This window comes from Staurois parvus, unplaced genomic scaffold (genome assembly GCF_062004578.1).
Source record: "Staurois parvus isolate SC_StPar_1 unplaced genomic scaffold, SC_StPar_1.0 ptg000049l, whole genome shotgun sequence".
Lineage (NCBI taxonomy): Eukaryota > Metazoa > Chordata > Amphibia > Anura > Ranidae > Staurois > Staurois parvus.
Window position 1 is genome coordinate 292849 of NW_028317845.1, and position 27319 is coordinate 320167.

The following is a 27319-nucleotide window of genomic DNA, read 5'->3' on the forward strand; positions in this document are numbered from 1 at the left end:
ACCTTTAACAAAATGCACCTGGATTAATAAACCAAAAAAAGTGCATTTATGATATTTTTGCATGGAAACCTGCAAAGCATTGCAAGCACGCTAGTGCAACCTACCCCCCCCCCCCCCAAGATGCTCCCTATATATGGGTGGAACATGAAACATGATCACAAAGGTGGACTATGCTTTTAAGTCCAGAAAGCAGCCAAACTTTATTTGGTTTAACTACTAACAAATAGGCTTACACAGGCACACAAACATGGAAGCTCAGCTTGGCCAAGCCTCATGTTTATTTCTATGGAGAAGAGGGGGTAAAGAGGTGAGGCTGTCAGGTGCAAATACTGTTTATCACAGGGGAAAACAATCGCAATCACAGATGTTTTCTAAGCTATTTTGTTACCCTTGACAGTGGTCATGAGATAGTGGTGACTTTCATCCCACTGGGTGGTTTTAGATTTTGAATGTGTTTATTTTATGTATTTTGAACATTCCTTACAGTGATTCTTTAGCCAAAAACAGGATTTTTATACTCACCATAAAATTGTTTTCTTGGAGTCCATTGAGAGATTCGGGAAGCCATAAACTGTTGGGTTATACTGGCATCTACAGAGAGACTGGACACGGGCAAACAAAAAAACTGTAAGCCAGCTCAGGATAACCCCACCTACTTCAGAAGGCCTCAGTTTTGCAGCCTAGCAGAGAAGTGAGACCTGTATACCTCAATGGACTCCAAGAATAGGGGTTTACAGTGAATATAAAAATCTGATTTTATTTTGTATCCATTGCAAGCCACAGTAAGTAATTTACTGCCAGGACATCCTAAAGCATTTAAACTGAGGGGTGGGCAACACAGCAAACAAAACACTAACAAGCCCACTAAAAACAGCAAAAAACTGGAGACTGTCTGCAGCTCAAAGAGCTGCCCGAAGGACCTCACACTCAAAGATGGCATCAGAAGAGGCAGAACCTGATATGATCCAAAAATATTTAGACAGAATAAAGGTGAATAAAGCACCTGGACCGGATGGCATACATACACGGGTCCTTAAACAATTGAATTCTGTCATTTCAAAGCCATTGTTTCTAATTTTTAGGGACTCTTTAATGACTGGCATAGTACCACTGGATTGGTGTAATGTAGTTCCAATATTTAAAAAGGGGTCATTAGCATGCAATGCCAAGCTGCGGTTTCTAAAGTGAGCAAAATCCTCTCTTGTATTAAAAGAGGTATAGACTCCAGAGAGAGAGATATCATATTACCCCTGTACAAATCATTAGTAACACCTCATCTGGAATATGCAGTTCAGTTTTGGCCACCAATTCACAAAAAAGAACATTGGGGAACTGGAGAAAGTACAGAGATGGGCAACCAATCTGATAAGAGCATGGAGGAGCTCCGCTATGAGGAAAGATTAGAGGAACTGAATTTATTCTCTCTTGAGAAGAGGAGATTAAGGCCCCATGTACACGGGACGTTTCTGAACAATGGAAACTGACTGTTGTAAAACGTAGGTTAAAACACATCTGTTTAGCTGCGTTTGCATAACGCGTTTGTGTGCGTTTGTGTTTAGAAGCATTTTTAAAGATAAGCACAGGAGAACCTCCCAAATGCCCAGAATGCACTGAAAAGTGGTAAACTATTGACTATTTCAGACTGTTTCAGAGAAATACACACAGTAGAAGCAGAGACAGCAGTATGTGTTGAGATAATTAGGTGTGAGTTGCTCAATAACATTTCTTTTGTTTCCAAGGGTGGGAAGGTGTCTGGTGGAGGGAGTCATTAAGAGCACTTGGCAGGGGGTCTTCATGAGGAATTTGAGTTGTGAATGGGCATTAACATATCTTTTGTTTCCAAGGGTGGGAGAGGTCTGAGGTGTGAATTGGTCATTACAATGTGTGACAAGCTTGGTCAGAACATCCTGTTTTCAGTGTTTTTTGTCCATCTGAGCACCTTGAAAACTCTTTGCATGTATTTCTCATGATGAAAAAAGGCTCTGGACAGCATTGGAAACTGGAAGAGTTAAAAAAAAATTTCAAACGCTTATAAACGCGATTTGCCACGTTTAGATGCATTTTGCATTTGAAACGCTGATAAAATCGATGTCTGAACGCAAGTTTGTTGCGTTCAAAAAAACGACTGTACACTCAACTGCCTGTAAACATCTGTAAACGAAGCTGTGTACATGGACACATAGGAAAACATTAGGGTGAGTTCAGGGGCTGCTGAAAAAAAACACTGAACAGCTCCTAAACGTGAGTTTATCAGCTGCAATGTACATGAGCTCTAATTAAATCTCCAAACATGGAAAGGTTTCTTCACAGTAAGAGCTGTGAAAATGTGGAATAGACTCCCTCAAGAGTTGGTTCTGGCCAGCTCAGTGGATTGCTTTAAAAAAAGGCCTGGATTGTTTCTTAGATACACAGAATATAACTGGATACTAACATTTATAGGTAAAGTTGATCCAGGGAATATCCGATTGCCTCTCGGGGGATCAGGAAGGAATTTTTTTTCCCTACAGGAGCAAATTGGATCATGCTTTGCTGGGGTTTTTTTTGCCTTCCTCTGGATCAACTGTGGGTATAGGATTATAACTTTTATTTTTTTTAATGGTTGAACTGGATGGACGTTTGTCTTTTTTCAGCCAGATTATGTAACTATGTAACTTGGAAAAGGTGTGAAGAACAGATGACAGTCTTACAAATCTGGGAAACAGTAGCCTGATGCCAAAGTGCTCAAGATACATTCACAGCTCTAGTAGAATGTGTCATGACAGGAAAGGGTGAAACCCTTACCTCGTGACCAAAAGCTTGGATAATGGTTTGTCTGAGCAACCAATAGATGGTGTAACAAGAAACTGGTTCACTGTTAAGGGGCTTTGCTCTCTCTCCCCTCCAGCTCCTCCTCCTGCCACTGCAGCACTCCTGCATCTGGACTGTACAGGATTTCCTTACCTGCCTCCATCTTCTCCCAGCAAAGAGGAGATGGGGGCGTATAAGGAAACCCTGGGGGGGAGTCAAAGGTTTGTGCTGGGAGGGGGGATTTCAGAAGAGGGGGATTTGTACTGGGAGGAGGGAGAAATTTTGTTTGGGGAGAATTTTGGATTGCAAAGGGAATATATGCTTAGGGGGTTATTGCTGGCGTATAATGGTCAAATATTGGGAAGGGGCACAATTTGTCATCTTTGCCCTGAGCGCTAGATGACCTTGTGTCGGCACTGCCCATGACTTTCTGTCTCAATGACAATGGTCACAAAGACAAACTGAAAGGGGGGTACTCTCCAACAGGATAGTAATAAAAATTTGCATAGATACTAACAGTATGCATATTGTAAATTGTGTACAGATACAACTCAACATAACAATTACCAATCTGATAAAGGTGTGCTATCATGAGGCACTGGCACCTTGATTTCCTTTTTAAATCTAAAGCCTACTTTTCATAAAGTGAAAAACACAACTTCCTATACGTTGCACTGGATAACACACCTTCTATGGTAGTTTATAAACTATGAGAAATCTACTCAGACCTCTCTGACCAGTGTGAAAGTACCCAACCTGAGGTTTTATGCCTTTATATGGTCATGGAACTCCTTGTTATTGTTTATTAGACTTTTGACCTACTGTACCATGTACAATGACCTTCCGTATATAAACTGAATAACAGAGAACAGACTAATGATTACACATGTATATTTTGAAACTGTTTTATTTTTACATTAGCCACATAAACAAATGCTATTACCTGCTATGTACGGAGTAGGTTTATGCTAATTGCATAGGTTGGTTCTGATAAAGGCACCAGCATATAAGGCCTCCAAACTCACAGCAAAATGGTTGCTGGCAAGCGATGCATGGGAGGTATCCAGAAGGTGGCTTAATATCGTGTGGGGGCTGGTAATTTCAGTGATATATGCAAATCAGTATTATCATTTGGAAGGGCAGATACTGCTTGCTTTCCTAGCAACTACTTTCTGGCTGGAGATTTCCTAGTAAGCGGTATGTAGCTTGCATAAGTAAAAAATCTTGTAGACTACTGGGTGACAGCTGTGAAGTTTTGGCTATATAATATAATTAGAGATGAGCGAATTATTCAAAAATTCGATTCGGCTGTATGGAGGGAATGTCACAGAACTGTCAGAAATAGCCTATTTCTGACAGTTCTGTGACATTCCCTCCATACAGCGGTTGAAACATTGTATCTATTTGTTTCCTTCTCCTTCTCCTCAGAAGAAGAAGAAGAGGATGAGGATGAGGATGAAGAGGAAGAAGAAGAAGAAGTAGGATGAAAATAAGAAGAATTCCAAGCCGGCAAAAAGTGTATCTGCAGAGCTCCTCTATTCTGCAGATACACTTAGAGGAGCTCTGCAGATACACTTTTTGCCGGCTTGGAATTCTTCTTATTTTCATCCTACTTCTTCTTCTTCATCCTCATCCTCAGAAGAAGAAGAAGAGGATGAGGATGAAGAGGAAGAAGAAGAAGAAGAAGAAGTAGGATGAAAATAAGAAGAATTCCAAGCCGGCAAAAAGTGTATCTGCAGAGCTCCTCTAAGTGTATCTGCAGAATAGAGGAGCTCTGCAGATACACTTTTTGCCGGCTTGGAATTCTTCTTATTTTCATCCTACTTCTTCTTCTTCTTCTTCTTCATCCTCATCCTCAGAAGAAGAAGAAGAGGATGAGGATGAAGAGGAAGAAGAAGAAGAAGAAGAAGAAGTAGGATGAAAATAAGAAGAATTCCAAGCCGGCAAAAAGTGTATCTGCAGAGCTCCTCTATTCTGCAGATACACTTAGAGGAGCTCTGCAGATACACTTTTTGCAGGCTTGGAATTCTTCTTATTTTCATCCTACTTCTTCTTCTTCTTCTTCTTCATCCTCATCCTCTTCTTCTGAGGATGAGGATGAAGAAGAAGAAGAAGAAGTAGGATGAAAATAAGAATAATTCCAAACCGGCAAAAAGTGTATTTGCAGAGTTCCTCTATTTCTGACAGTTCTCTGACTTTCACATTTACAGCGGTTGAAACATTGTATCTGTTTCCGAATAAAAACATCTGTATCCTAAATGGAAACAAATAGATACAATGTTTCAACCGCTGTACATGTGAAGGAACTGTCAGAGAACTGTCAGAAATAGCGGAGCTCTCTGCAGGGACACTTTTGCCGGCTGATCGGGAAAAATCCGATTCGCGCACCCGAAGTAGGCTAATATTCGGATTCGACGCGAATCAAATTTTTTCCTGAAATTCGAATCGAATTCCACTTCGCCTGGTTCGATTCGCTCATCTCTAAATATAATACATGGCATAAATACTATAAGAGTTCTTTTGCACACAATGGATAGCGATTTTCTGAATCACCTGGCAGTTTGATACATAGAACTAGTGGATGACTTGCTTAGATTATAATCTGGTGCTTAAAGTGTATTTATGATCAAAATTTTAAATTATATATATTCATTTCCACTTTGAATTCAAGTATTTCTAGCCTACTCATTATAATCTGAATGATCTTGAAGTTTGCAAACTTACTTTTTGAAAATCCCCACACATTTACTATCTTGATTATTGTGACGTGTATTTACTGTGCCCTATAAGGTGCTGCTGTGTCACAGAATTTACAGAGCCTGCCTTCTGAACTGAGTTGCTGAGAGGAGGAGTTCCAGGAGGCAGAATCAGTACAGGAATCACAGCTTGCAGACAGCAAGATACTATGGGATATGTAGTCCATAGAAGTCAAAATTAAAAAGCAGAGGAGAAGCTGCAAAGCATGCAGGAAATCCAGGAAGTTGTGGAAAGAGATGACCAGCAGACAGGCAGTACTTACAACATGAAAGGAGATTTTTCACGTAAGTTCATATTAGATTGTCAAAAATAACTAATGTTTGTATTGTTATTACAGTGCTGGTGTTATAAAGTGTATGCTGTGATCTTAAGTTGTTTGTGACAGTTACCAGTTCTGGCACTGATGTGGCACACGGATGCTCTGTAGAAGGTTCAGCTAATGCACCTGCTTTGCTGGAGCCTGACAATTGTTTGTCAGTGAACAGATATTTCTTGTGGTAATCAGTGTAAAATTAAAGACATTACAAAAATCCCCCAGATGGCTTGTCACAAAATGGATTTTCTCTCTTCAGTTAACTGAATACAACACTAGGCACTAATGTTTATTAGTAGAGATAAGACAGATGCTGGTGCCAGCTGGTGATTTAAGGATAGACTGGTTTCTGTAGTCACCATTCCGACTGCCATGTTTTATTTTGAACTCAGCATCAGGCACGGCTTGGCTACAATTCATTTCTCAGTTTAAATATATTTAGAGGTCTCAGAACAGCTGCACTATGGATCCTTTGCATTTTGCTGCTTTAACAGAAAGTAGTTGATGTACGATGTCAACAGGTCATCCATTTTATAGCCCTGCGGGATAATAATTAGCATATTAATAACAAGCAAAAATAGAAAGCATCTCTTTCAGAAGCAGTGATTATTTCTCATCAGCACTCTTCAGAACAACTGCACACCACACAGTTTAATGGAATAAACAGAATTGGTGCAAGAGAGGGTATAGAAAGGATTGGTGTTAACAAAGATAAAGAAATTATCAATGCAAATAGGAAAACAAAAGTCCTCTAAGGATGAACCAACAGCAGCCTAACAAAACACTGCAACATTATCAAACCAAAGTTTAATAAACTGGAGTTGGTGGGACCTGAAAAACAATATATCTAAAACAAAATTTATAAATGCTGGTAAGAGCATAAAATGTAAAGCGCTGAGCAAACTGTTAGCTCTATATAAATCCTGTATAATAACAATAATAATAGTGTATATAAACCCTAAAAATTAACGTACTATATTTGCTCCCTTTTGGTCTGTTAAATTATTTATTTTTTACAGGTATTTATATAGCGCCAACAATTTACACGGTACATTTCATTGTACATTCACATCAGTCCCTGCCCTCTTTACAATCTAAAATCCCTAACTCACATTCATACATATTAGGGCCAAATTAGACAGGAACCAATTAACCTAGCAGCATGTCTTTGCAGTGTGGAAGGAAACCAGAGTACCCGAAGGAAACCAAGCAGGAGGGAGAACATACAAATTCTGGGCAGGTAGTGCTGTGACTGGTATTCAAACCAATGACCCTAGTGTTGCTAGGTGGAAGTGCTAACCACTTAGCCACTGTGCTGCCTACCATTGAAACTGTTTGGGTGTATCTGTTCGATAGGTGCAGAATAAATAATCATTAATCTCGCCAGAAGTCCTTACTATGGACTACAATATACCACCCCCCTATTAAGGAGAAGAGATGGAGTTGTTCTGTTGTCCTCTTCTAGATTTGATAATGCAGTATGGTGAGTTAGTATTGTCAGCCTAGGACAGCAAGTATGTTACTGGCAGGATCTCTAAATGATAATTAAGGAGAAAAAGAAAACCATTGCAGCTACCACATCAAAAGTCAGGTAAGCTGCATTTTACTGGAGTTGTTTCTTATGTTTACATACCCTTTAGAGTGGTTGTGAAGGCTCTGGATTTTTTACCTTCATGCATTCTATGCATGAAAGTAAAAAAACTTCTGTGTGCAGCAGCCTCCTCAGTCCTCGCTAATAGTTACCTAAGCCCCATCGTGAATTCAGCAATGTGCATGAGAACCTCAGCTCTCCGGGGACTCTCCCTCCTTACTGGCTGAGTCAGTAGTGGGAGCCATTGGTTCCCACTGCTGTCGATCACAGCCAGTGAGCCAGTGAGGAGAGAGAGGGAGTGGGGCTGAGCTGCAGCACTGTGTGTGAATGGACATGCAGAGAAGCAGCTTGGGGAGTGAGCCTGCTTAGGTGTCCCCACAGCAAGCTGCTTGCTAAGAGGACACTCAGCAGAAGGGAGGGGCCAGGAGCTCTGGCGGGGAACCCTAGAAGAGGAGGATTGGGGCTGCTCTGTGCAAAATCATTGCACAGAGCAGGTAAGTATAACATGTTTGTTATGTTTAAAACATAAAATCCTAGCCTTTATTATCACTTTAAATAAAGGTGGCCTGATGGGCTACTCTGAGGATTCTCTTTTTTTTTTGTCCTGACTAAGTATAAAGAACTGGCATACTATCCCTGTGCTGGATTTAGTGTTTAGATTGCCTGCTCACAATGCCACATTCCTGGTTGCTTACACAAGCCAATTCAAAATATATATGATATAAGGTAGTGATCTACACCTACCAGGACTCTTTCATTCTGTCCTATCACATTTTTGCAGTAGAAAGGGCTAGAATCTTTGTATTGGTTACAGTGTTACAGAGACAGGATGTATACACACCAGTGAAGTCTCACACAGGATCTTGTCTCGCAGAAGGCTTCCAGTTGTCATCTGGAAGTATGTGTTGCCACTGTTCCAGCGAGCAATTTTGTTTAAAGGGTGATTGACCAGCAACTCCTGAGTTGACAAGACAAAAATGTTAGATACCAATATGACAGTAAATGGACCCTGTAAGGTTATGCTCTTGGGGGCTACGAATATGCATGCATCATACATACTAGGGGGAGTACAACTGGGGGAATCAATGAAGGAGAAGGATCTGGGAGTTCTGGTAGATCAAAGGTTTAATAATGACATGCAATGACATCTAAAGGAAGCAAAATCCTCTTTTGTATTAAAATAGGTATAGACTCCAGAGAGAGAAATATCCTTTTACCCCTGTACAAATTATCTGGAATATGCAGTTCAGTTTTGGGCACCAATTCACAAAAAGAACATTGGGGAACTGGAGAAAGTACAGAGAAGGGCAACCAAACTGATAAGAGGCATGGAGGAGCTCAGCTATGAGGAAAGATTAGAGCAACTGAATTTATTCTCTCTTGAGAAGAGGAGATTAAGGGCGGATATGATCAACATGTATAAATACATCAGTGGTTCATATAGTGAACTCGGTGTAGAGCTATTCACCCTGAGGTCATCACAGAGGACAAGGGGACACTCTTTACGTCTGGAGGAAAAGAAATGTAATCTCCAAACACGGAAATGTTTCTTCACACTAGGAGCTGTGAAAATGTGGAATAGACTCCCTCAAGAGTTGGTTCTGGTCACCTCAGTTGGTTGCTTTAAAAAAGGCCTGGATTCTTTCCTAGATACACAGAATATAACTGGATACTAACATTTATAGGTAAAGTTGATCCAGGGAATATCCAGTTGCCTCTCAGGGGATTAGGAAGGAATTTTTTCCCCTGCAGGAACAAATTGGATCGTGCTTTGCTGGTTTTGTTTGCCTTCCTCTGGATCAACTATGGGTATAAGATTATAACTTTTTTTTATGGTTGAACTGGATGGAGTTTTTGTCTTTTTTTCAGCCAGACTAACTATGTAACTATGTATCCAACTGGGCATTAAAGGATGTTATCATAACACTTGTAGCTCATCCTTGCTGTGTTGTGGTTTGAAAGCAATCTGTTGTAGCACTACTGGAGGCTGACAAGTCAATAGACAACAAAATGTCATATTCTTCAGAAAATTAGACCAAAACCTTTAGTGCTATGTTCAGTTCTTTGTGAACAGGTTGTATTATCCAAAATATACTTTGAGCCTACTATAGTGCGACTTATACTGAATATGTATTATATACAGTAAACACATTCAGCAGAGAGAATGTCTTTGTTTAGCCTTTTATAACATGGCAGAATGCACATTGAACATGAATACATACAGTAAAAACATTTAATAAAACACGGAAATTACCTAAGTGGACTAATTTACTTAACAAGATTGTGTTCTGCTACAGGCTTCGTCTCCCTCTTCTGTCCCCAGACTTCAGGAGCAGGCTCCCTGTGGATGTGAACTGCTTCACATGCAGCACACTAGTTTTCCCGGGGAAAAAAAAAAAAGAGGGAAAATAGCTGCTCACTAAGCTAAGGTTTAGTTTATTGCCCAGACAAGTCCACCTGGTGCAAGCAAGCACCAAATGGGGCTTAATCAAAAGCACAGGGAGACAGTCCTTATATCCAGATCGCATACACACTTGCATCTCTGAGCTTGCATCAATGAGCTAGGTGAATGATTCTCACAGTAACCGCCCACTAGTTAAGTGCCAATTCACATATATGCGGATTGGATGCGGTTTGAGCTGCATCCAATCCGCATGACCTGCAAAATAACATTGCTTCCAATGGTGCCTGTTCACATATGACCGGTGCACTGGCAGTTCAAATTCAGTGCAGATTGAAAAAGAGTGCTGCCTGATTTCTGAGCAGTGCGGTCTGGTTCAGGTGCAGATTACAGGCTATTAACGTCTATGGGAAACATTTCTAAACAGCACATGTATGAACAGGATAGAATCCTGACCTGAACCTGATGTAAACCTGACATGAACCGCTGAACAACTACTGTGTCAATTAGCTGTGAAACCTGAACTTCAATCCGCACCGAACATGTATAAATCAGCTCTCACAGTGGCCAGTCCCAAGCACTAACTGCACACAACAGCATGAAGTTAATATTCCGTATTCAACTGCTCTTAGCCACAGTGAATTTAACAACAAGCAACACTGTAACAATAATCTCTAACCTCCAAGTGTATCACAATAAAATAAATTAAATTAAACCATTACCTTAGTGTTTATTAATGAAACCTACAACATATTCATCATTTTGAATCCATTATTCCAGGTAATGGAAACACCAACATTAATACTAGATCTATGAGTATATAGCTACACTTTAGTTTATTCATAACTATAAAAGTTGTAAGCTTCTCTATTGATCCAAGTCAATTTATAGTTCTAGCTTACTAGATCATAGAACCATCCACCCAGCATATCCATTTATTAGAAAATATTTTAAATCATTAGAAAAATGTATCAAAACAGATAATAGACATTGCCCTCGTATAAAAAGTCATTCAACATAGAATGAAATAGGACATTTTCTTTGATACCTATTGTCTCAATTTTTTAATTGACAGGGCTTTATACATAGATGCTTGAAGTCAGTTAGAGGAGAATAAAACAAAATTATATATAACCTTATATCTTCACCTAACCATAATAATGGGAAACATCCCATTCAAACACAGTATGTAGTATATGTTATTACCTGTAATGAATGTAATAACATGTATATGGAACTGTATATGTGATTACATTCTTCACAGGTAATAACATATACCACTGTTTATTCCTATATGTATTGTCTGTGGATATGGAGACAACCTCATGGGATTGCCCCAGGTGGCTGCAACAAGAGCGCCTTGTCTGTGCATCAGGTTGTTTCAATAAACCTAACCTTGACTTTTATTGTGAGCAGCTATTTTTACTCTTTTTGCTTGGAAGACTAGTGTGGACTAATTGTTGTCAACAAAATCATCCTCATTATTGGCACTAAAGTGATTAGAAGTGCAAGAGAATGGTTTTTTTTCTTGAATTTATCAAAGGCTGCCAAGAGTTCACATTACATGGCAAAGTCAAACACATGTAAGTGCTCTGACTGTAATACTGGACACAGCAAATGATCAACTTAGCTGGGCATCTATTAATGCATATGCATGTAGGCAAAGTCATAAATATTAAAGGAGCTTTTTTAAAATAATGTTTTAATGGTTTTATACTCATTTTGAAAGAAAAGAATGTATCACATTTTAAATTACATCAATAAATTTCTTATCACATAGCTATCCTTTAACTAGTATAAAAAGTTGCAGGTATTAAATATCATATTATATCATATTTTAAAGGTTATTAGGGGTTTCAAACATGTTTTAAATACATTTGTTTTACAAGGTGTACATTTATTGCAAATAAATGTGAATTACAAAATCTTTCAAGTCATATTAGCACATTTTTAAGTTCAACAAATTTAAAATAGTAAATAGTGGAGTTTTGTACCATGACAGTTTTCAATTAATGCTGAAAGTTAGTAGTTAATGAAATGTTAATATTTGATATTTATCTCCTAAATATTTTAGATACCCTATATTAGTTATTTAAAGTGGTTGTAAAGGAAAAAATTACAATCATATCTATACTTACCTGCTCTGTGCAATAGAAATGAACAAACCAGCCCAACCCTCCTCTTCTTGGGTCCCCCACCGGCGCTCCTGGCTCCTCTCTTGCTGGTGCCCCCAATAGGAAGCCGATTCCCATGGTAGCTCTCATGTCCCACTGCTGCGTCTATTGACCCACCCTTCGCTCCCTCATCACTGAAATTGATTGTCAAGAGTGGGAGTCAATGGCTCCCGCTGCTATCGATCTGCCCAGTGAGGAGGGACAAAGCCAGGAGAGCCGCAGCTCAACTGGATTGTGATGGGGCTCAGGTAAGTATGAGGGGGGTGAGCGGGCATTCTGAAACAAAGAAGGTTTTTTACCTTAATGTATAGAATGCATTAAGGTGAAAAACCCTGAGGCTTTAGAACCAATTGAAAGCTGAACTCCGGGAATTCAGCCTCTTTGTACAATGCACTGGAATACTAGGAGTTAAGTCCAACAAGGTGCATGCTACCTCATGGACTTTTCTCTTTTATTTACATCTGATAGTTTTATAGAGGTCAAAGAATACAGCTATTGCTACATTCCTGGGGCTCTGACAGAAGACATGCTGCTCTCTCATACAGCCTGCCCCTCCTACCTGCTGATCATTCACAGAAGTCTCTGTATTTTGTAAATGAGTTCACACATTACAAAGTGCTCTGTGATTGGGCAGAAAGATGGGAGGGGCAGGCACAGTGGCTGCATGCAACTCTGCAGCCCCAGTAGCTGAGATCAGAAGGTCCAACGTTGGAAGTATAGCAATAGCTATGCTTCTGGCACTTAGTAAAAATACAAATTGTAAATTAAAGAGATAAGTCTATGAAATGGCATACACATCATTGGAATCAACCATAGCAATCTCTAACCTCCCTGCTTGGCTGATCTTGCAGAGAAGATGTAAACTTGGCACTAGGCAGTTATGTAAACATGCGCTATAATTAGTGTGTACACATGCTCTATAATGCATGTATTTAGAATGCATTTGGTTTGCATTCACATTTAAGTCAGACGATGGTACCCCAGCTGCATTATCTGATCTGATTATAAACCTGATCCTCTGTACGTAATGCTGGCCATAGACGGGTCAAGAATCGACCAATTTTTCGGCCGATTTTCGCACCGTTAGTGGGTTAATTGGTCGGTCGTTTTTCGGGGTTTTTGCACAGTTTTTTTATCGACCATGTTGGAAAATTTGCGGCCGATTTTCCCGGCAATGATGGGCAAATTGGCCGATCGTTTTACAGATAAAAAATCTGCGCATAAGCCGTGACCTAGAAGAAGAAGAAGAAGAAGAAGAAGAAATTTATTCTGCTAAAGTGAATCCATCATAGGAATGGGAGACACCTGAATCCTTCCTACGAACTGGATATCCAGTCTGCTATCATATTTTATATGAAAAAGTCTTGCGGTTGCAACAAATGTATCCATTTGTATCCAAATAAAAACATCTGTATCCAAATAAAAACATTGTAATCCAAATAATGTATTTGTATTGCTGTCACATTGTATGGTTTGCTCCCCTGTCTCTGCAAGGGACAGAAGTTATGGGGGTAATGCCGGCCATAAACGGGTCGAAAATCAGCCAATTTTTTTAACGTTGGTGGTAACATCGTTCGATCGAACGACCAATGTTTCTTTTTTTTTTTTAACCACTAGCCTACAGGGCACTTATACCCCCTTCCTGCCCAGGCCAATTTCCAGCTTTCAGCACTGTCACACTTTGAATGACAATTGCGTGGTCATGCAACACTGTACCCATATGAAATTAAAAAATTTTTTTTGCGACAGATAGAGCTTTATTTTGGTGGTATTTTATCACCTCTGGATTTTTTATTTTTTCTTAAACCAAAAACCACAGAAAATTTAAAAAAAAAACATTTTTTTCTTAGTTTTTGTTATAAAGTTTTGGAAATAAGTGATTTGCGCTAATGAGGCTGCACTGATGGACACTGATAGGTGGCACTGATGGGCATTGACAGGCATCACTGATGGGCACTGAAAGGCAGCACTCATATATGACACTGATAGGTGGCACGGATAGGCGGCACTGACTGGCACTGATAGGCGGCACTGGCTGGCACTGTTAGGTGGAACTGACTGGCACTGTTAGGTGGCACTGATAGGCAGCACTGATGGGCACTGATGCACACTGATAGGTGGCACTGACTGGCACTGATAGGTGGCACTGATAGGTGGCACTGATTGGCATTGATAGGTGGCACTGACTGGCACTGATGGGTGACACTGAAAGGCAGCTCAGATGGGCACTGATATGTGGCATTGATTTGCACTGATAGGCACTGATATGTGGCATTGATGTGGCACTGATGGACACTGACAGGTGGCACTGCTGGGGCTACTCTGATCACCAGGGCACACTGATCATCAGTGCCCTGATGATCAGTGCACATGTCCCCTCAGAAGAATGCTGATTACCGGCTCTCCTCTCGAGCTGTCAGCGTGACAGCTCGTGAGGAGAGAAATGCAGATAACCGGCATTTCCCTGTTTACATGTGATCAGCTGTGATTGGACACAGCTGATCACATGACTGAGCCGACATCTTCGGCTCTTTCCAAGGATCAGTGATCCGCTGTGTCCGATCTCCGAGCCGTGCATGTGCGGTGAGAATGGGAGGACGTCATATGACGTCCTCTGAGAATGAGAGAACCACCTTGTGCCCGTCATTGGACTATATGGCGGGCAGGAGGCGGTTAAAAATCGGCCGATGTTCGACCCATCTATGGCCTGCTTAAGACCTTTAATTATTTTACCTTTGTCTTTGGGTGATAGAGCGATACTCCAAATCTGTTTATTGCAATGAGCACAATGTCAGGGTATGATAGGTCAGAGCATTGCTGCAAGACAGAAAAATTTGACATAGTTATGAAAAACCCCTTACTACAAATGTTATTTCTTATTTTTGGGATATTTGATGGAACAAGTATTTAAAGAAAGCTTTACTGTGCTATGAACTGATTACAGTTGATTACAGTTGTTAGAGTTTCTGAATAAAAATTATATGATGTCATTTTTCCCATTTTGAATTAAGAGACTGGATTTAATTTTAGAAATAATAGGTTCACGTGGAATGTCTCCTAGTTAATATTAAAATGCCTTGGAAGGACTGTTTGTCGAGATAATGAGATACTACTGAGCACAATATCGAAGATATTGGAGGGAATTTAAAGGGGAACTACACTGAAACTACACACTGAAAAGCACCCCCTAGCATTTCTAGCCGTGGCTGTCTTGAGTAAGGGCAGATGATTTGTGTAGAATTTACTTCCTGGAATCCATCTGCCCTGGGTTCAGGCATGCAAGCAGGAGGGTGTGCTTCATTTAGAAAACCCCTTCTTCCCTTCTAAAGACTCTTGGGATGTATGACATCATTTGCCTAGGCCTGGAAACCAGGAAGTAACTGAAAAATGTTAAAATAAAACTAAAACTTGTAAATATAATATACTTTCCTATTTACTAATGCTAGCAACATACGGATTAAAACTAGTCCATACTGATTGAAAGAGTGAAGTTCCGCATTAACAAGTAAATAACCCAATAGTCCTGGGTACACTAAGATGGTATCAGCCAAATGGACAAAGTTTTTTTCTTTATTATGAACAGGCCGAAAGCTGAATAAAACTTCAGGTCAATGTTTACAAAAGCCTTCAGGTCTCACCAATGTGTATTGTTGAAGAGACATCAACTGTTTGCCCAGGTGGTGATTGTTCTGAAGCTGAAGGTCTCTGTGAGAACTTCTTAATCAAAGTCAACATGGAAAAGTTTCTATATTCCAGTGTTATGAGGACAAAATAATGTAAAACCTCATGGAATGTTGTAAACCTCAGTCATGATTAATATTATCCTATTTTTGATTTGTAGTATTCATTATTATTCGAAATGTGCGTGTTATAAGGTAGCCATATTCAAATAGTAGTTTAAAGTGTGCAATTTATTTTTATGTGTATAATTCAAATTTTAATCGCTATATCTGAAAGTTAGTTTAGTTAAAAGTTTCCATTTAAAATACTGCTACACCAAAAGAGTAATGATCATATATTAGAAATCACAAGACCCTCAATTAAATTTAATAGGTAAAATCACATAGTTCAATCTGTGCAGGAAAAGATTAATTTACTATATACAGTTGTGTTAAAAAGTTCTAGTCTTGGAGTGCCATTCGGTGGCCTCGTGAGCTAATGCTTGTACAAACACATAATTGACTAGTAACCTGATCCACAAAAAAGAAATAAGGTTACACCTTCTGAGCCAGGTTTCTGGGGTTTTATGAGTGCATTGTCTTCGCTGAATAAATGGCAAATCAGGTAGGCAGACATCACACCTCCTCATCATCAACATGATAAACATCACACGCTTGTCATCCACAGAGATTCGAGATTACATCATCAGACATCTTGGGAAACACATCTTCCAGCATAGGTAGATGCCATTTTGGGAAGATAAATCCACCCATTGGTCAGCAGCCATTTTCAAGCCTACCTGTTATACTTGGTGGGTAACTATCGTGTATTATTTCCTTGGTGAATTTTGTTTGCTTAATATGGCAATTTCAATAATCCTTGCTGTAACTTAGTATTTCTCCTATGATAACATAACCGCTAGAGTAAGACCTTATTTATTATTATTATTATTTATTTGTTATTTTTATTTTCTTTTGGCCGTATTGGCGCACAAATAAAAAGTTGGAATCTGTAAAATGCAGATTATTGTCTGCCAGGTAGTTGTAAATGGTTATGCTGTCTACAAGGGGAAATAAAGTATTTAATTTAATTCAATATATATATACGAAGGCTTTAGCAGAATATCGTAAGCAGATCATTGTAAAAATAAATTTAGTTTCTGTGTCAACATCCTAATCAGACTATTTGTAAAGTGACTTATTGCAAATAAATGTTATTTATTTCTATAAACTGCAGTTCATACTTACACCCGATAGTATTGTATTAATCAAATAATTTCTGCAAGGGCAAAATAACTTGGGAATAATTAAGTCAGCTTAATTAATTTTTATAACTTATTTTTGTATTGGAGGCACTGTTGTTCATCGATCGATTAAATGATCGATACAGCTGACTAAATTAATAATTCAGACATTCCCTGATACTGTGGTGGGCTTTTTGGTTTCTTTAATCTCCTTTCACTATAATCTGTATGGTATATGTCTCAACCACTCTAGTATATAAACTTCCTCGAACATGTTGTTACAGGTAGTTGAATAGCCAGAATAGCCCCAGGACTTTCCAATACAACCTATATGCTATATGCTCACCTTGACCTCAAAGAAGGCAGAGCCGTATGTTGGCCATCTGCAAATATGCTTTAGAAATGACACTTTGGCTTCATCCACTGTTTTCTTCTCATGTTTATTATAAGCAACTATGATGTTCTGTTCACAAGAAAAAACATTGTTAGTATTCTGTGAAATACTCTATATTCAGAAAAGAGACATAAAGCTAGATCCCATACTCTCTATAGACGAAAGAACATTTATCTCATTATTCGTAGTAGTGCCCTAGTAATTTACCAATGAACAGAACATATATGTAACTTAAAGTAATCTTTTCTGTTCAGAACAGTAAATAGAGCAGGCCCTGTACATTTATTTCACTATTTTCTAGTGTCCTAGTTGCCTACAATTCTAGAGCATTAATAAGCAGACACCGACTTAAGAAAGTGAAATCAAGGTTTGGCCTTCCCCCTACTGTTCCTTGCAACTCAATTAAGATACTAGACTAGGCTATTAATTGTGGTCACAGGAAGGGGAGACCAGCACTAAACTCTCTCATGTCAATGCTGAGCCTTGTACATTTTTTATGTGCCCCAGGATAGGCAAATTCCATGTGTGTAGGTAGGTGCCTACAGGGGGTTCAAATGTATCTGCTATGCTGACATGTGTTCTGCAGCTATCCGTCTGAAGCTGTGTCTCCTGTGTGTGCTAATGTCTTCTAGTTTACTGAGCCAGCCAGGTGCAAACTGTTGCAATGTAGATGTGTGGTGGATCTGAGCAATTGATTGGCTGGATTCTCCTGCCAATTTCCAGAGATCCGCATAAAAGGGGCTCTTCGGTTCCCTGGTGAGAGCTGCATTGGGAAATGTTGCCATAAATGTAGCTGTTACTTGGCCGGAGTTGTCACCTTCTTGGGGGTAATGGGAGCCCAATTGGAGTTCCTGATGAGGGTCTGGAGCCTGGAGACCCTCATGGACCTGTAGCTTCTAACCATGGACTCTTTGATACCTCTTGTGAATGATTTGCCTTAATGGACACTTGCCTCTAAAGAACTATGGACCATTTTATGCCTGGTCTGAAGTTACTGCAAAAAGGGTGCACGAAGGTATCCCCCATTTCTGGAAGCCATAGGAGAGGAAGTATGGAAAATTGTCAGGGCAGGAACGCTGGAATGGGCAGGCTGGCCTATGGTACAGTCACGCCGCGACTGACAACAGCCACTACCCACAGACCAGAGTCCCTCAGGGCGCGGAGTCTAATCCCCAGGCTACCCTTCACCAGGGCCCCTGATGGTGGGGATGGACTTGACGCAGCCTGAGACCAGGTCGCGGCCCCCGAGTGACCCCAGCTGCGATAACGACTGCCGCCAATGGTGTACAGCTGGTGGGAGCTAGATGGGAACACGAGTAGAGTAGTCAGACAGGCCGGGTCAATAACAACGGAGCAGACAGTACTAGAAGGTAGGCAAAGAATACTCAGGTCACGGGCCGGGTTCAGCAACGGGAGGTCAGGTAAAGGGTTAACGCAGAGAGTAGTCTTGTCCAAGCCGAGTCGGTTACCAGGAGAGCAATGGGAACAACACAAGAGCTTGCAACAGGGCAACATACAGGACACAAGTGCAGAGCACACTTGCAGACAGCAGGTTTAAATGTGCTCAACCACACCCTTCTGAGGAGGAGCCACAGAAGCCTGAAGGCATAAAGGTTCCCACCATGCTTTGCAGAAATCCAAGATGGATGCCAGCTCATGGAGATGCACAAGCTCTGAAGAAAGGTAGGACCTTGCCAAAAATCTTCTGAGCGCAATACAGTTAGAAATCGAACACAGTCTTGTATGATCCAAAATACTTTCCTTTTAAATAAAAGATGCTACCAAGTGTGTGACTATTGTTTTTGATATAATGGGAAGTACAGTAGAAGCCCTGACAGCTAGTGAACTTTCATATATAAACAGAAGTTGAGTTGCAGTTTTCATCATGTCTGGTACACACCCTCCAACCTTCTGCGCCTCATTTCTGGCCCACCACATGGATGGCAGCCTTATTAAAAAATAGAAATTACACTCCCAAAGAGCTAAATCCTTAAAAAAAACTTTGATAAAAAGAGAATCATTTAATGGAAGTGTGAAAAATTCAAGGAAATATTCATTACAGACCTTCTTCCATTCTTCTTGTGTACCAAGGCGCAGCAGGTACTCTGGAACTAAATCTCGCTGGATCTTATTTAGATTTGCGAGCTGGGTACGGTCATTGTTGTACTGTACTTTGTATATCAAACCAGCTAGATTTGCAGCGTCCTCTACAGAGCAGCGGTGGTATCCACGCAAATATTTTGGAAGCTCCTGAATATAAATTTTAGTTAAAAATCAGATACTTTCATTTTCTCTTAATTACAATAGACCCACTTAGACTTTTCTGTTGTTACCACTAACCTGGTGATAGTGAAATATGCAATCAGCATTAAGATCTTTTCCTGGGTTGGCATTGACCCACAACTTCCGCATAAAATACAAGTGGAAACTGGAAAATGTAGGTGCCCCTAGAATAAGAAGTCATAAATCCCCATTCTCAGAAATTATAGAGACCATTCAGAGAAACATTATCACCTGAAACTTTCAAGTAGCATTGCTTTTTTTTTAATTACTACTGTATGTGAATACAGTTTACATAATACTGTTACCAGCCCCGATGTATATGTTTTCCTAACCAGTAAACTCTCTTATTTAATCTTTGTATTGATAAGTCAATACATGACTTTCTGAAGTGCTGATAAGCCATGAGCTGGAGTATTGTATTGCACAGCTAAAGGAGATGGCACAAGTTCACACCTGACATTTTACATGCTTTTCCATGAAGAAGTCAAAACAATAAAAACATATCAGTTGGTTTTGATTTGCATGATTTTATATATTCAGTCTTAAAGTATTATAACTTACTTATGAACACTTATTTTTACCCCCTTACTTATTATTATTTGTCTAAGCTTGACAAAGTAAAACTAAAGAAAGGCAAAACTGTTTTTAAAATTTTGGAATGGAGAGGGATTAGAACTCCTGTCAGGTTTTTATGGCCATCTCTGCCCCATTAAGGGAGATTTACCCTCTCTATGTGTCCTGTTTACCATTATCATCAAAAGTGAATGTAAAAAGAAACCCCAAATTGTAGGTTGTCCCCATAAAAGTTATAGGAAATTTTCCAATGGGGACACGAGTTCTGGTGACCTGGGGGTCCCCAAGGAATTCCCTTAATTTGCAGAGATTTTCTCACTTCCTGTTTTGGCTATGGGACAGGAGGTAAAGGTAAGTCTCCCCAATGGAACACAGATGGCAAAATAAACTGTAAGGGGTTATAACCCTCCCTTACTCTATCCATAATTAAAAAGGTTTTGCCTATAGTTCTACTTTAAGCTGTAAGTCCTGTCCACTACTTGCTTACACACTGTTTTCCAGCTCCCACAATAAGAGAGCCCCGAAGATAAGCGGAAAATAATAGCTTCTGTTATTTGCTACTGCTATGCAGTAGTAGGTGCTGGGAGACAGTGCATGAAATGATTTGAGGTGATTGGGAGTTGACACTCTAACCTCAGGTTGGTTCTACTTTCATGGGAAATGTAGAGTTGGGGAACTACTACAGTGTTTTAACCTTGGGCAGGCAGCTGTTATGTACAGAAGGACTTCCAAAGCAACTTCAGGATGGAGTTGAAGGGAGGGCAAAGAACAGGAACACCATGCTTAATGTAAAAAATATTTATTCCAATTAAGTAGTTTTAACAAGATTGATAGGTACAGCCAAAGTGTTCCAGGGACATAAAGATGCATCCTTCATCAGGCTTTGTTGTATACAGAATGGCTACTGGATGGATATTAAAATTATGATACTTGGATACACAGAAAAGCTTGTCAACAGCTGGTATGAGATGCACTAGCTGCTGAAGAGTGTTCCCGTGAATTTAAGTACCACAATTATATTATCCAACTGATTAAACCAAGTAACAATTCTGCACACGTCATAAGCCCTGAAGAGGGTGGGGGAGGGGATATTTGGGCCCCTCCAAATGCGTCGGGTGGACCTGCTGATTTTGGTGAACTGACTTTAGTGTAATAAACATTTCTGGACTCTGAACCTCTTAGCCTGCACTCACAGGGCAGTGTGTTGGCAGCTCGTGTTCCTGATGATTTTGAAGTTTTTTTTCAGACACTTTCAGGTGTTACATATGCATATTATCAATGTTTTTGCACATGCATCAAGCATCAGAAGTTTGATTCTTGAGCTGGGCAAGGGGAGGAGAACAGTTCTATTGGAGAAGAGAAATTCTTCGGGAATAAAAACTTGTGAAAATTAACATTTATAGACATTCCAATTAAAGCCCATGGAGCCAAAAATGCCTGACTATGCTAAAAAACAAAACAAAAAACGTGTGCACTTTTTTGAGCGTAGGGCAACAATGAGAACAGTGACAATTATAAAGAATGGGATTCTGAGTAGTCAGGTGTACAGAAACAAGCAGCAAAATGAAGTTGCATGATTTCAAAGCCGGTTATCAGTCCGACTTCAGGTGCGACTTGCAAGACATCTGCGACTTACAGGACACAAATGTCTATACAAGTCGCACCTGAACTTGCAAAAAGTAGTGCATGCACTTCAAAATCAGTATGACAAATAGGCTGTTCAATTTGCAAAGGAATTTTCTCTTTGCTTACTGAATGGCTCTGCTGACTTCTATCATTCAAACCTGCAGAAGCAAAATTACTATTTTTTTTTGCACACTGGACTGGGTAATCTTTGAAAAGTGAATTCCCTTACAAAGCGAACAGCCTATCTGCCTTTAGTAAACCAACCCTAAGACTTAAACCATATGTTATTCAATGGGGAAAACATGAACAGGGTTACAATAATTTCTAATCATATATTTGTTTTATCTCTATACAGCAGTAAAACAACAAGAAAAATTCTTTAGAATAAGTGTCCACATGATTAGCTCACCTGCAGTAGGACGGCTCTTCCGGATATAGTCATTCAGCTGCCTCAGGGAATCAAAGAAGTAATCTTGCTCATTCATACTGATAACCTGCATCAAACAATTATCACTTATAAGACATTATATAATGCTAAACCTGAATGTTCATACATAGACAGACAGTGCCAATGGAAACGTTATACTGACATTCCACTGAAGAGTGTTTATTTTTTTTTTTTTTTTAAATATTTATTAATTTTCAAGATAATAGGAAAAATAAAAACAACAATACCAATTCTTTTTAACAATCTCATAAAACCCAACATTCACAATATTTTCCCTTATTACTCCCATCCACCCCCCTAACAAACCTTCCCTTTTCCCTGCCCCCCACAACTCTCCCACTCCCACCCCCTAACCACCCCGCACTTCTCTACATCATCAACTCCAAGACAAGAGACAAAAACACTAGAAGAGTATTCCTATTTATAAAAGTCACCTCTTCAAACTTTCACCTTCGATCTAAACTCTTCCCATTTTTCCCATTTCACAAAATACGTCTCCATCTTATCCTCCTGCATATAGAATAGTTTCTCCATCCTACCAATCTGATCCACTCTATCTATCCAATCTTCTTCTTTTGGAGCCTCTACCTTACGCCAAAACTTGGGAATCAGACTTTTAGCAGCATTTAAATAGTACCATACACCTGTTTCTTTATATATATTTACTGATAATTCTGTACTATGTAAAAGGCAGATACCAGGGTCCAGACTAACATCTATTTCGGTAATCATCCTGATTTGATGTACTACATTCCTCCAGAATACTTGAATTTTTGGACATTCCCACCATATATGCCTATCTCTCCGCACCCCCGCCAGCACCAAGGTGATTTCCCCCCACACATCTTATGTTCTATACTCGGTGTAATGTGCCATCTTATCAAACATTTATAATTCATTTCCACCTCTTGTAAGCTTATATTCTCATGAATCAATCTATATATTTTTTTCTGTTTAACCTCTTCAATCTCCACCCCCAAATCCCTTTCCCATTTTTCTATACACATAAATTTTCTGTGTCTAACTCAGTGAGAATTTTATATATTTTAGCCGTGCCATGTTTCCCATCTTCCTGTGATTCCAACAACCTCTCAAACAAATTCCAATCTTTTTTAGATCTCAAGGGCTTTGGAAGATTCCCAACAAAATATTTTAATTGATTATACCTCCACACATCTATTTTAGTGAAAATCTCTCTCTCTTCCTTTTCCAAATCCTTGAAAGATCTCAATTCTACTCCCTTCATTATATCTCTCAGCTGGGCATCCTCCTTCTTAATACATTTTCCTGAAATTTCCTCTTTACCTGGCGGAAAGAATTCTGAATTCCTCAATGGCATCAAGAATGAATTATAATCCCACTTCATCTGCTTGTGCATTTTATCCCACACTCTCAAAACATTTAAAGTATACACACTCGTGCTCTCTTTTAAACCTCTATACTGTGTTGGCACCCATATACGCTTACTTAAATTATTACCACTAAGTGAATTTTCAATTGTAACCCAACTTTTCCCTTTTAAATTATATGTCCAATCAAATATTCTAGCTAAAATTACTGCTTTATAGTATCTTTTAAAGTCTGGCACTCCTAATCCCCCTTTTTCTTTATTTCTACTTAACACTTCATAGGATACTCTGGGTTTTTTGTTTCTCCATATATATACCTTATTATCATCTTTCTAATTTTAAAATATACCTCTGGAAGTTTGATAGGGACCATTTGGAATTTATATAGGATTTTGGTGACAATTACCATTTTTATCAAGTTTATACGTCCTAACCAGGATGGATTTCCTCCTCCTAATCTCTTTAATTCTTCTCTGATCTCATTTAACATTGCTATATAATTTAATTTATACAGGTTTTTATATGAAGAAGTGAGTTTTACCCCTAAATATTTTAGTTCTCTCTCTTTCCAAACAAAGGGAAACTCCCTTTGTATCACCTCTTTTTCATTGTTTGGAAGATATATATTTAGTATCTCTGTTTTAGTAGGGTTGATTTTTAGATTTGACAACTCCCCATAATCCTTCAATGTCTTCATTAAATTAGGGAGCGTTATCCTAGGATTTCCAACATAAAACAATAAATCATCCGCAAAAGCGGCCACCTTATGTTTTATATTTCCTATCCATATTCCCTTTATATCTGAATTTTTCCTTATTGTTGCCAACAGAGGCTCCAAAGACAAAACATACAACAATGGGGACAGTGGACAGCCCTGCCTTGTTCCATTTGTCATCCCAAAAGACTCAGACATCTCCCCATTCACCATAACCACTGCAGAGGGGCACTTGTACAACTTTTCCTATCCACACCCTCATTCTAGCTCCAACTCCCAGGGCCTCCAATGTATCCATCATAAACCCCCAATTAACTCTATCAAATGGCTTCTCCGCATCAACTGAAAGCACCACCACCGGTGTCTTCCCCTTTCTACTTTCTGAATGAGCAACAAAGATCTCAACCCGTTATCTCTGCCCTCTCGCCCCTGGACAAAACCCACCTGATCTCCATGTATCCACTCGGGCATTAAATCTTTCAGCCTGTTTGCTAAAATCTTTGCATATAGCTTTGTATCTGTATTCAATAACGATATTGGTCTATAGCTTGAGCGCTTGGCGGCATCTTTTCCTTCCTTATGAACAAGAACCACCTGAGCCTGCAGGGATTCCCATCTCATTTCCATCTCTCCCCCTAAGACATTCAAATAGGACTTCAATTTAGGTATTAACAACTCACTATATCTTTTATAATATCTAACAGTGTATCCATCTGGCCCTGGACTTTTACCCGTCATGGAGTTTTTTAATGCTGTCCTTATTTCTTCATATGTAATGTCAGACTCTAAGGAGTTCAGAAGTTCTTCATTTAATTTCGGTAGACCTGCATTTTTCAAGTATAATCTTCTTTTTTCAATAATTGCTGTTTCATCCTTATTTATAGAGTCATGGGAGGCAATGTTATATAGTTTACTATAATAATCCTTGAATACCTTCGCAATATCTTTAGTTGAGTGAACCAGTTCTCCCTTGGGGTTTTTTTATTTTATCTATATAGTTCCTAGTCTTCTTTTTCCTCAAAGCTCTCATTAAAAACTTTCCTGGTCTATCACCCCATCTATACCTTTCACATATCACTTTATTAAAAACTCTCCTCTTCTTCTCTTCCATCATATTCTCTAATTCTTCTTTCTTTTTTTTTACTTTCTGAGTTATCTCTGTTATATTCTTTTTATGTATTCAAACTCAGCTAATTCCTTTAGGAGCCCACTAATTTTCTCTCTCCTTTCTCTTTTCTTTTTTGCCCCAATTGCGATAAAGATTCCTTTTATATACGCCTTATGCGCCTCCCAAACTGTAGCCACCGACACATCTCCTGTCTCATTCTCTTCGAAGAATCTCCTAATCTCCTCCCCAATCATCCGCTCAGTTTCTTGATCCAAAAGAAGTGCCTCATTCAACCTCCATACCGAACCTCCCGGTGGACTCCTTCCCCATCCTACTTTCACCATGACCGGAGCGTGATCCGAGAAGGACATTACCTCTATTGTTACTTTAACTAAAGATTCAATTAATCGGTGATCTATCAGTACATAATCCAACCTAGAATTAGTCTCATGGGCCTTTGAAAAAAAGGTATAGTCTCTATCTTTCATGTGCATAATTCTCCAACTGTCCACCAATAGATATTCCCTTATCACTTTCCTCAATGATCTCAGGGACTTACTCCCCTCCCTTTGTACAGAAGAAGTTGTATCCAATTTTGGCTCCATACAAAAATTTAAATCTCCAGCTACTATCAAATATCCCTTTCTGAAATCCATCAATCTTCCTAAAACTCCTTTCAAGAATTTCTCCAGCTTCTTATTTGGGCAATAAATGCTAGCAACTGTGCATTCAATATCCTGTAGTTTACCTTTCAGGAATAAAAACCTCCCATCGGGATCAGTCTTTCTATCCTCCAGCTCAAACCTTATATTTTTTGCAAATCCTATGGCTACCCCCTTTGCTCTCTTAATTGGGGAATCTGTGTAATACCATGTTGGATAGTATCTCGAGTTCAACTTAACGTTTGATTCTAATTCAAAGTGCGTTTCCTGCAAGAAAACCACTGAAGCTGTTCTATGCTGTAATTCCTTCAATAATCTAAACCTTTTCCCTGGACAATTCAACCCATTTACATTATAAGTTATAAACCTTATCTCTTCCATCTTCCTTATATCTCTTCCTTTCTTTTCCTCTCTACCTTCTCCTCTCCTCTTCTCTCTCTGTCTTTATTACTCCTTCCTTCATGCAGGGTGTCAACCTTAATACCCTCCCCCCGCCCCCCCTCCCCTCCCAACCCATCCCCCACTTCCCTACCACTCACCACCCTTCCCTTATTTAGGCTTATAATTTGCCTATACATCTTTTGAGGGACCAAGCCCACCATAGATTTACCACCTTGGGGTTGAACTCCACCCATGAACGGCACCCCCTACCTCCCACCACCTCAGATACCCCAGGTCTATCTAATAAATTTCATATGGTTCCAGCAAATTCTTAAGACCCAAAAATGCAATATAGAGCTACCTCCTGTAAAGAAAGAAAGGAGAGGGGGAAAAAAAAATCTCCCTTCACAATCCCCCCCTCCCCTCTATCCCCCCATCTCCTTCTTCTAACTAATTTCCAATCTTCCTTTCCTCTAACTTCACAATCTCCCTCTTCATCCTCCCAACCAGGGATCTCTATAATTTGTAAATCAAGTCTATCACAGAAGTCTCTTAAGTCCTCAGGGAATCTCAAGTGAGCTGTAACTCCATTCTTCCAACCGATTAAACACTCCGGAATACCCCATCTATAGTGCACATTCTTCTTTTTCATCTGCTCTAACAGGGGTTTCAACGATCTCCTTGTCCATATTGTCTCTGGTGTTAAATCCACAAAAATCTGTATGTCCATTTCTCCATATTTAATACTTGTTCTTCCCTTAATCTTTTTCCAAATCTCTTCTTTATCTCCCCACTTCAGGAATTGGACAATTATATCTCTCGGTTTCTCTATTCCACTTCTTTGTTGAATCCTT

At 39.4% G+C, this 27319-nt stretch overlaps 1 protein-coding gene across 1 annotated transcript in view; it reads right to left on the reverse strand.

Annotated features, from left to right (window-relative positions):
• Nucleotides 1–5127: 5127 nt before the first annotated feature.
• MYO7B (myosin VIIB) overlaps nucleotides 5128–27319 on the reverse strand; it is a 211668-nt gene continuing 189476 nt past the window's right edge. The window contains exons 42-48 of the mRNA XM_089665566.1: nucleotides 22212–22296; nucleotides 19661–19767; nucleotides 19385–19570; nucleotides 17273–17389; nucleotides 14757–14840; nucleotides 8290–8406; nucleotides 5128–6396 (exon numbers count right to left, since the gene is read on the reverse strand). Of these exons, the coding sequence (XP_089521692.1) occupies nucleotides 6319–6396; nucleotides 8290–8406; nucleotides 14757–14840; nucleotides 17273–17389; nucleotides 19385–19570; nucleotides 19661–19767; nucleotides 22212–22296 (774 nt within the window). The 3' untranslated portion in view covers nucleotides 5128–6318. The remainder of the gene's footprint in view (nucleotides 6397–8289; nucleotides 8407–14756; nucleotides 14841–17272; nucleotides 17390–19384; nucleotides 19571–19660; nucleotides 19768–22211; nucleotides 22297–27319) is intronic.